This window comes from Lynx rufus, unplaced genomic scaffold (genome assembly GCF_022079265.1).
Source record: "Lynx rufus isolate CCGP_SWC_20201006 ecotype Redwood Valley unplaced genomic scaffold, mLynRuf1.p SCAF_3, whole genome shotgun sequence".
NCBI classification, from domain to species: Eukaryota; Metazoa; Chordata; class Mammalia; order Carnivora; family Felidae; genus Lynx; species Lynx rufus.
In genome coordinates this window covers 60,949,740-60,960,117 of record NW_025814845.1, presented here as the reverse complement: position 1 = coordinate 60,960,117, position 10,378 = coordinate 60,949,740, and the positions used below count along the sequence as shown (strand labels likewise).

At 41.7% G+C, this 10,378-nt stretch overlaps 1 protein-coding gene across 1 annotated transcript in view; it reads right to left on the bottom strand.

Annotated features, from left to right (window-relative positions):
• Positions 1-2,656: 2,656 nt before the first annotated feature.
• Positions 2,657-10,378, bottom strand: part of FRAS1 (Fraser extracellular matrix complex subunit 1) — a 293,351-nt gene continuing 285,629 nt past the window's right edge. Inside the window, exons 71-73 of the mRNA XM_047092267.1 lie at positions 9,357-9,562; positions 7,605-7,751; positions 2,657-6,243 (exon numbers count right to left, since the gene is read on the bottom strand). Coding sequence (XP_046948223.1) covers positions 5,650-6,243; positions 7,605-7,751; positions 9,357-9,562 — 947 coding nt within the window. The 3' untranslated portion in view covers positions 2,657-5,649. The remainder of the gene's footprint in view (positions 6,244-7,604; positions 7,752-9,356; positions 9,563-10,378) is intronic.

The window sequence follows — 10,378 nt, the reverse complement described above, 5'->3', positions numbered from 1 at the left end:
CGCAGTTTGTGAGTTCGAGCCCCAAATGGGCTCACTGCTGTCTGGCAGAGTTTGCTTCGGATCCTCTGTCCCCCTCTCTCCCCCTCCCCTGCATGTGTGCATGCTCTTTCTCTCTCTCTCAAAAATAAATAAACTTTAAAACAATGGTTACATGGTTAAAAAAAATGTTTTTATTCTAAAAAGATGTACATCAAAGTCTTGGCTCTTACCCTCTCCCACCCACCCTGACCCTTCAGTCCCTGGTGGTCCCTTCAGATAAACACTTTCTTTCTTTAGGTTCTTGTCTATCCTTCCATTGTTTAAGTAAAATCAACCAAAACAAATGCCTGTTCTTATTTCTTCCCTTTATTACACAAAGGCAGTCTATTTTTATAGTTTTGTATCTTGTTTTTCTCAATTAATGTGTCGCGTTTTGATCAAAAGAGAGGTGTGGATTTATTTCAATTAAAATTCATTGGTAATATTTATTGACTGCACACTACCTATAAGACACCGTGTTAAGTGCTATGGTAGATTAAAAGGAAATAATGAGACATAGTTCAGATATCAATGGGTTTATAATCTGAGGTCAAGACAAGCTCCTGTGAAGCTGAAGTCAGAAATTCACAATGCTTTATGGTTTTTATATATAATGCTAAGTTCTGGGGAAAGGACTTGTAGCACTAGAAGAAGAGACACTAAAAGTTTGGGGCAGTCAGGAAAATTGGCAATGCAGTTTGAATGATTTTAACATCATCATTTGAAAGAATTCTTACTTCCTTTTTAATTTGAAATTAGTGTGCCCCGTACTTCTCAATCCTAGCATAAGGTTGCCTTACCACCATTGCTGTTATCCTGAGGAAGATTTTGGTGGAAATACTAACTTGAAGACAAGGATTAGAACTAATCAGTTGTCATTTAGATGCCTGCAAACTTTGGTCTGGGTTATTTATAGTCACTTAAAAGGTCAGAATTTATTTTTCCTAGTCTTTCAAGTAGGATAATACATGATATCCTTTAATCAATATAGGGGCTGCTGGGGCTCAGGAAGGTCTCGGGTTTGGAGGATGTGTGTGAGCTGAAGAGACTAGAGCAGGGGTTCTCTGGACGGGAACGTGGGAACCTGGTGTAAGTGCAAATTCCCTCAGACCTATCCCAGACCTACTTTCTAAATAAGCCCTCTGGGTGATTCTGATGCAGCGGAGGGCTTGAGGGCCACTGGTTTAAGAGGATATCCTGCCTCAAACGGAAGAGGAGCTGTAATGGAAAAAGCAAAGAAACAGATGTGCACGTGGAGCACACCCGATCTACAAATCCAGAGTGGTGATGAGTTTTCTTCTAAGACAGAGGATACGGCCTTCCATTCTGCATTGTGATTCCTGACTCCCGTTCAGAGGTCGCCACAATGAACTATTAGGTACACCTCATCCTGTGAAATTCTGGGATTAGCATAGTGGCAGGAGGTGGATATTTATTGAGAACCTATTATTTATGACAGACAATGAGTAATGCCTTTGTATACATGGTCTTATTTCATGCTTACTAACCAATTTAGATTTGGTGTGATTAGTTCTATTTTGCAAATACAGAGACAGGCTCAAAGGGCTTCAGTACCATGCATGGGCCGTGTGCCACACAACCAGGAAGCAATAGGGCTGGGTTTACATCCAGAAGGAAATGAGTAACAGGTGGTGTTAATGTAGGGCTAAGTTTTATTGTTTTAGGGTTTAACTTCTTTGGTTTCTCCAAAAGGTATTGCAAAATCTAAATAAGAACTCAATTTCTGCCACTTACCTCCAAGTTTTCTAAAGTTTATGTCTATGAAATTTGAGGTCTCGGGAAGCATTTTCCTAGCCAGTCCTAATGATTAATAGGTTGGTTCCTCATACAGCTTCTCCAGGGGCCCGAGAGAAATGTGTTCCAGGACTTAGAGCCTGCTGTCAGGCAAGGGACAATCACCGGAAACCGTGAGGAAGTGAACTTTATATTAAGTCCCAGCACTATCTAAGGAAATCTAAGGTTGTGCCCTCCTTTTCTGAGATTTTATGAAAACATGCTCTCTCAAGTCTTGCTGAGTTAGCAAATGTGCCTGAAAAAGTGCCAATGAGGTCCTGTTGGTCATCGTCATCGGCAGTATTTTTGGTTTTTTATATAAAGCATCTTCCCAGAGGGGACAGGCACACAAATGCACAGGATTGTAGGAAGCCCAGACTGTCTGGGCTCCCTTGGTTTCTGACTCTGCCATTTTCCCTTCCCATGCTGATCAATTTATTTGAGCCTTGGTCATCTCCAGGGTGAGTTAGGGGCACTTAACAAATTTGGGGGCGTGCATAAAAGGACACAGCCATTTTCACACTCTATCAAGTATCCTAAGAGGGTTTGAGGGTAATAAATTCTGTGTAAATAACCACTTATTGTCTAGCACTTGGAGAGTTTAATTATTCCTTTTGGTACTGAGGTTTCAACTGATGGCACAAGATGAACTATGATGATCTGGGCTGTGTAGTTTATTCTTCACCTTGCTCTTAGCACGGTTAATATGTGTCTCAGATTCAACCCCTTCAGGCAGGTGTTCTCCAGAAAACTTTGCCTCAAACTTTGGGATGATTTTGCCATCTCAAAAGCGATGTCTTATGCTAATGAGATGAATAATCTAAAAAGACCATGGCAAAAACAATGCAACCAGACTGTCATTTATTAATACAAATTTATATAGTGGCATATGCTACTGGAGAAATCAGAAATTCATAACACACAAGTTGGTATTAGAAATACAAAAATCATTTGAGTCAAGAAATCAGGTTGACAGCACCACAAATGTTTCACTCAGTCTGAGCATGTGTGTCGTACCCAAGAATAATGAACAGCTACATGACACTGAGACTGAATATCATATGACCATGCAAACACATTGCAACACCACTTCCACACCCAAGAATAGGAGTCCGCAGGAGGCTCCAGGACCTCCAGGGGTCGATAAAAGGACAGAAAAAAGGTGCCGACTCTTCTTTCTTTCAGCCTTCACAGCCAGCATGAGAAAGCAAAGAGCCACCCCTGAGGGTTTTTTGTTCCTTCTCGCCTAAAGGCATGGTATAAAGGATTAGTAAAACACACACATTAGTGAGCGAGTAAGAGAAATCGAAAAGAGGGCTTGGACAGAAATATAATCCCACATCAGTCACCAAATTATCTGATTCCTATTGTGAAATATAAAACATAAACAAAAGGAAAAGCTGTATCAAAGGAGGAAATCCCAGCTTCACATCTCTTAACACTTTCTATTTAATAAGTGTGCATCCACTAGAGAAGTATCAGCATTCGGAAAAAAGGGTCTGTAGTGGGGGAAAGTGCAGGAAGGAAGGGAGGCAGGAATGGTCCAAGGCTTTCCTCTCATACAGGGAGTTCACCATCTCAAGGTCCTCACAGGATGTTGTCCTGATCACTCCAGACCACAAACATGGAGGCTCAGAGCACTTGGAGGTCTCAGTCCCCATTTTTTCCCACATTAGCTTCGCACTGCCACACGTCTGCATTCTTCCCATGCGTGTCTCCTACTTAGCAATAGTGGAAGGGATGTGCAAGAAGAATATTTGAGCAAATGAAATGGTGCTGCTTTCATGTGTAAGCATTCTGGCAACTAGGAACGATAAATAACAGGCCAAGTCAAAAGTTGTTCCACAAACGATAGGCTTCCTGTCCTTGCAGAATTAGCATTAACCGTCTAGGTTGCTCTGGAGATGATTCCACCCTGGCCAATGAGCCCTCCAGCCATGAGACGCCAACTCTGGATGTTCACGAGGCTGATACAGAAGTTCTGCCCCAAACTGCCCAAGCTGGTCTCAACTAGCACGTGACCAGTCAGGAGGTTTAGGCTCTGGGCTCACCTCAATCCATCCTCTCCTGAAAACTTCACTCACCTCAGAAAGCTAAGTCAGACTTTCCTCTAAAAGCCTGCTCTGCTCTGGAGGCTGATTCAGTTTCATCTTCCGCTAATACATTATTATGATTTTTCTATTCAATCCTCCTTAAGACCACGGCTAGATTCATGCCTATGTCAAGTGGTGCTTCTTTGTCCCAATGAGATTACTTTACAATCACAAAGATTTACTTTTCCAAGCAGAAAAGACAGTTTCGGGTTTTTTTTTTTTTTCTTTACCTTCCCTTGTGAAATTGCCACCATCATCTCTCACCTCCTCTTCCCGAATTTATTCCTCTACCATTCACCCATGACACCATTCATTTGTTTAGCAACAGATATTTCTGGAGTGCTTGTTTTGTGCAAGGCACTGCTGAAGAACCAAAGGCACAGGTTACAAGGTCCTTTACTCAAGAGCTTGAGTCTGGTAGAGATGCTTAAAACCTTTCATGGCTCGGTCTTTCTTTTAGAACCTTTTAGAACCAAAGCGTTTGCAGTTTGGAATGTCCTCAAAGGGCTTGGGTCATTCTAATACAAATATTACGCAACATGAATGCTCTTATTATTTGCTCAGTGATTATGGTGTGCCATGCATCAGGAAGAGAACATGTCTTTTCCTCCTCAGTAATGAAACTGTGCCTTCATTTCAAAACAACATGACATGCATGCTTATATTTTTGCCAGTAAGGCAAAAACGAACAAGAAACACAAAAGCAAGCCGTGTGCACACTTCATACAAAATCATTAAGCTGCTATTTGAACACTAAATCATTTTAAAGCCATGTGTTTATGGCTTTGTCATGTGCTGATATGGTAAAATAAATGCCTGAGCTACCAAAAGGAACCCCTTGTTTTTTATCTTGTTTTGCAGCGTTCTTTGTCAGGCAGGATGTCTTCACATGTCCTCGGTGCAGTGTAAACCAGGTGGGCACAGGGATGCACCCCTGGGCCTCGGTACAGTCCATCACTAATATGTTTCAGGTGCTTGTCAGTCTCCCTCTTCCCCCAGGGTTCCAGTCTGCCCTTCTGGGGGGTTCTGCTGTGCCAGATATCTAACAGGTTGGGGGGAGGGTGGGGAAGGGGAAGTCCTGAGGTTTCTCCCCGCAAGTTGTGGAAAAGAGCTCTCGTCTAGAGAACCTTGAAACCCCCAGATGAAAAGGCTCTGAACTTGCAAAGGACAGTTAGAGGCCATGGAGTGCAAGCTGTCAAGCAGACACAATGAGCAAATATATAGGTTGTGCTGATTAGCAGAATTTTGAATGGAATCTGAGTGTCAGCAATCCAAACTCTGCTGTCCACAGGCCCAGGAAAAGCCCAAGTAGAAGAAAGCTGGAGGTGGGGGAGGAAACCAATGGCCCTGAACATCCTGCTCCCTGCCCCTCTGGAGATCTGCCACCATACATTTCCCAGTCTGCTGAATTCCATCAGCTAGGTGAATAGTCTACACCCTGCCCCATACGGAGATACTTGCTTTCTAAGACCAGCCTTACGGAAGGAGCAGTCTGTAGCCGCTGACACTATTAAAAGCTGCCACCAAAAGAAGGCTGCTCCAAAACTCTGGGGTCTCATGGTTCTTTGTTTAATGAGGTAGCTCAGTTGTGAGTTGATGCATGTGATGTATGCCTCCCGCCAGTCAAAGCTATAGTTTTCCCTTTTTAATCTGCAAGATTATAAAAATACCAGTATTTCCCCTCCCCCCTCCCCCATTTTATAAAAATGATTTTAGAAAAAAAAATACACATTGGTCTCCCCCATTACACTTCTGTTCCATCTTGCAAATTGTTGTGAACTCTGACTTCCAGATTCAATTTTTTTACTTTAGCACCTTTGAGTGCATAAGCCCCCTCAGTTTCACTCAGTAGGTTGACATTCCGCACGGTGCAGTAGTGTCTGTTCACGTTCTTCTCCACCCTGTCCGAGCTCCTCTTAGACACATCCACTTTGGTGTTCAGAGGGTATTCCTCCAAAATGTCCTCTGTGGGCAGTTTCTTTCTCTGCTTCTGGCATTTCCTGGTGATGAAACAAGCCACTAGAAACACCAGAAGTAGAAGCATGATAGCGGCCAGGGCACTGCCGATAGATGCCCCAGTTTGGGAAAGAGAAGCAGCTATAACCGGCTCGTGCATCTCAAGATTCAGGGACTTCATGTTGGTGCCATTCTTGACTTGGTCCCCTTCATTGTCATAGATGAGGGAATCGTCAAGGGTCAGACGGCCACTAGGGTCCACCAGGTCCCTCCGGTTGCGCCTCAGAGGGGCTGTGAGAGAGCGCTGGACCCGGGGTCCTGCCATGGTGTCAGGGCCAATGATGTAGATCACCTGGAGATACCACTGGTGTCCTGCTTCCACCTGCAGGAGGAGGGAAACAGAGACACAAACTGAACATGTCACTGCTGCCCACAGACCACTTCTTCACAAAGAAAATGGAAAGGGGCGCCTGGGTGGCTCAGCCCCTTAAACATCCAACTTTGGGTTTCGGCTCAAGTCATGATCTCATGGTTTGTGAGTTTGAGCCCCTCAATGGGGTTTGCACTGATGGTGCAGAGCCTGCTTGGAATTCTCTCTCTCTCTGCCTCTCCCCAACTCGTGTGTGCTCTCTCTCCCAATAAATAAATAAACAAACAAATAAATAAACAAAATTAAAAAAAAAGAAAGGATATGGAAAGACAATTGCCATCACAAGCCTTGATAAATGGTTTCAAGAAAAGCATTAGCAATGATTGGCGTCTACTAATCAAGAATTGAACCAAATATTACAGGTTCCATTTTGCTTCCAATTTAGGGTGATCGTGGGCCAGCTATTCACATTCCCTTCTGTTTCCCTGTGTATGGAACAGCCCTAAGCATTTATTTTTTATGGCCTTTTTAGCTAAATACTTATGATTTGTTAGTCTTTACTGATTGCAGTGAAGTAATAGTATTAAGAGCCATATTCATTCCCAGTGAACTTCAATAGCTTGTTATGCTAACTTACTATTTATTGATGAACTTTAGTTAAGATAGAGTCGTTCAACAAATATCTGCTAAACACCTACTCTGTGCAAAATATGCAGATACATGACAAAAATTTCCTAAATCTGAACACTTCCTGGATCATCCCCTGAACGGTTAAGCCACCGTGCATTTTACTGCCATATCATCCATCCCCATTGAAAGCCTCCATGGTTTTGAACTAACTTCTAAAGAGTGGCAATAGTTCTGAAATCCAAGGTCATAGATTACTACTATTTAGAGATAGGAAAAAGTGGAATTTTATCTTGTAAGTTTATGTTTATTACTGGGATTGAGAGTATTTTTGCTTATCAAATACTAGTACTTCTTGCCATTCTAAATCGCTGTACTGTATGTATAATTTTGTTAAACACTTTCCACATGCCTGTGAAGATCAGCTGGTGTGGCATACAGCCAAAAAGGCGATAGAAAAGAATTTAGGAAAAACTGGAGTACCATATGCACCCCTGACACATACACTGACAAGTGACAACATGCAAATTAAAGAATTTATTATTGCTGCAGTCTATTGGGATAGGTGGTGAAAATAGGTCTATTGGGATAGGTTTGGGGTGAATGATAAGCTTAACACCAAAAAAAAAGACCCACCAGCAAGAACACTATAAAGAGCCTAACAGTCCAGAGATAATAGCATCTTCCTTTTCACAACTTTTACAGTGGCCTTGGTCCTATGCTTCTACGTTTCTCAGCACACTCACCTTATAGAGTGCATCCACTTTCAGAGTAAATCCATCCACACCCGGCATGCTACTGACCACATGGAAATCAGGCAACTCGGAAGCAAAGTGGGCCTCAAAGGGCACATCATGGAAGTACTTATCAGTGACCTCGGGCTGATTGCGGTCCTAGAATTTCAGAAAAAAGAAACGCAAGGTTTAAAAAGATAAAAAGATTTCTCAGGGGGAGAGAGCCAAAGCATAAGAGACTGTTAAAAACTGAGAACAAACTGAGGGTTGATGGGGGGTGGGAGGGAGGGGAGGATGGGTGATGGGTATTGAGGAGGGCACCTTTTGGGATGAGCACTGGGTGTTGTATGGAAACCAATTTGTCAATAAATTTCATATATATAAAAATAAATAAATAAATAAATAAAATAAAGAACAAAGCAAAAAAAAAAAAAGATAAAAAGATAGAATCACTGAACTGGCAGGTGGCAGTCACTGGGAGGAGAAAAGTACTCTCCACTCCTGCCTTGGGTTGGGTCAGGAGGGCATGTGCTACAGAAGCCCTTTCCTTAAGTCAACCACTGCCCTCTTCAAGGAAGGACACTTGGTGGCTACTCAGATCTCAAAGCTCAAAGAGTGGGATAATCTAAACAAATAATTCTTAAACCATTTGGTCTCAGGACCCCTCACACACTTAAAACTCAAGGATACCAATGGGTACCTGAGCAACTCAGTTGGGTGAGTGTCTGACTCTTGATTTTGGCTCAGGTCATGATCTTGTGTTTCATGAGTTCGAGTCCTGCAACAGGCTCTGTACTGGTGGCACAGAGCCTGCTTGGAATTCTCTGTCTCTCCTCTTTCTTGGCTCTTCTCCCACTTATGCGTTCTTGCTCTCTCCCTCGCTCTCTCCCCTTTTCTCAAAAATAGATAAATAAACTTAAAAAAACAAACAAACCAAGGACACTAAAGTCTTTTGTTCACATGGTTTGTATCTATCAATGTTTACTCTATTAAAATTAACACTGAAAAATTAGAAAATACTTACTAATTCATTTTAAAGTGGCAATGAAAAACCCATTGCATGTTAACATAAATAACATTTTTTTTTTTAGGGAAAATACCTATAGTCACCACCATCTCCTCAAAAGAGACCTGGCATTGTTTTACATTTTTGCAAATCTCTGGAAAAGAACTAGAATCTCAAAACTTCTATATTGAATCAGCTGTAATATGTTACTTTGGCTGAAGTATGTGAAGAAAATTTGGCCTCACACAGATATGTAGTTGGAAAAGGGAGTAATATTTTCATAACTTTTTCAGATAATTGTGGATATTCTGTTTTCATACTAAATCAAACTTGGTAATTAGTATTTTTAAAAGATTAGTTATAATGTGGAATTTGAAACCACATCAATAAACCTTTCATACTCTCTATATTCATGAGGGAATTAGTGTGAAGAAAAGCAGCCATCATCATATTATGAAAGTAGTTTTGACCTTGTGGATTCCCTGAAAGAGAATCAGGGATATTCAGAGTCTCTGGTCTGTACTTTGAGAAACACTGGCCTTGACTTTCCTTTTCTTGTGACATTAATAAAAGCCTGTCTTGTTACCCGCCATAACCATCACATTTGGTAATATGTATTAGCATTTAGCTGATCAGAGATAAACAACAATAATATGTATAGAGAGAATACCATCGAGAGTGGGGTTCTATCTGCTTAGGCAGAATTCATAGCTGAGGAAATCAACTCGAGTGTCAGTTATTGAACACAAATAGCATACCAACAGCAGAAATCTGTGTTTTAGGTGTTTGTTGGGCTGAATGCATCCATACTGCGGCCCCTCATTGTAGATTGTACCCGTGGGATCGAAGAAAGGCACATAGCCATCCTTGCCAGTACAAAGATAGACTTTTTCCAGCTGGAGTTTGTAAGCAGAATTAAGGTTTTGTTCTGGATTCCAAAGTACTCGGCCATAAAGGATTTGCCCTGGAAAGATTTGAGAGGCATTAATTAGGTCAGACTTTAAGAGTAAAGAGAAAGAAATGTCAAGGGTAGAAAGGATTTAACACACTCCCTCAGAGTCAAAAGTACATCTCTATGAAGAGCTCTATGTTTCCAAGTGCCCCTGATATATTCATTCATTTACAGCTTCTTTCATTCAACCAACATTAAGTAAGCATGTAAGGTGTATCAAGAACTGTTAGGCACAGGGGAAACAAAGGTGGGTGAGATACAGGTGAGAGGACAGAAATTAACCCTAACCAATTGCTAAAAGTAGCTAACATTTATCAGACTCATACGATTTGCTAGGTCTTGTACTAAGTTCTTCCCATATGAGAACTCACGTAGTGCTCACAACTTTAGAGATGAGAAAGTTGCAGCACTGAGTGGTTAAGGGACTTGTTGAAGGTCACAGAGCTAGTAAGTGGTGATGGTAGGATTCAAAGTGAAGGTATTTTGGTTCTAAAACCCACGTTATTAGCCACCACAATACTGTACTGTTATGAACCACAATAAAGGAAGGAACATAATGTTATGTGAGCATATAGCCGAGCACAGAAATCTGCCTGGGGAGAGGTGTAGACAGATTTAAAGAGGAAACAAACATGAGTATCCTAAAACATGAGTAGGCATTTGCCAGACAGCACATTTGAAGTAGGAGACTGGGGAGAGCGTTTGAGGCAAAAGAAAGTCCATGCACAAAATACTGAATGCTGGAAGGGCATGAGTCCTAGTAAAGTTCCTGTCTCCTTAGTGCCTGCTATGGCACCACATTCTTTACCTATACTATCTTATTTATTC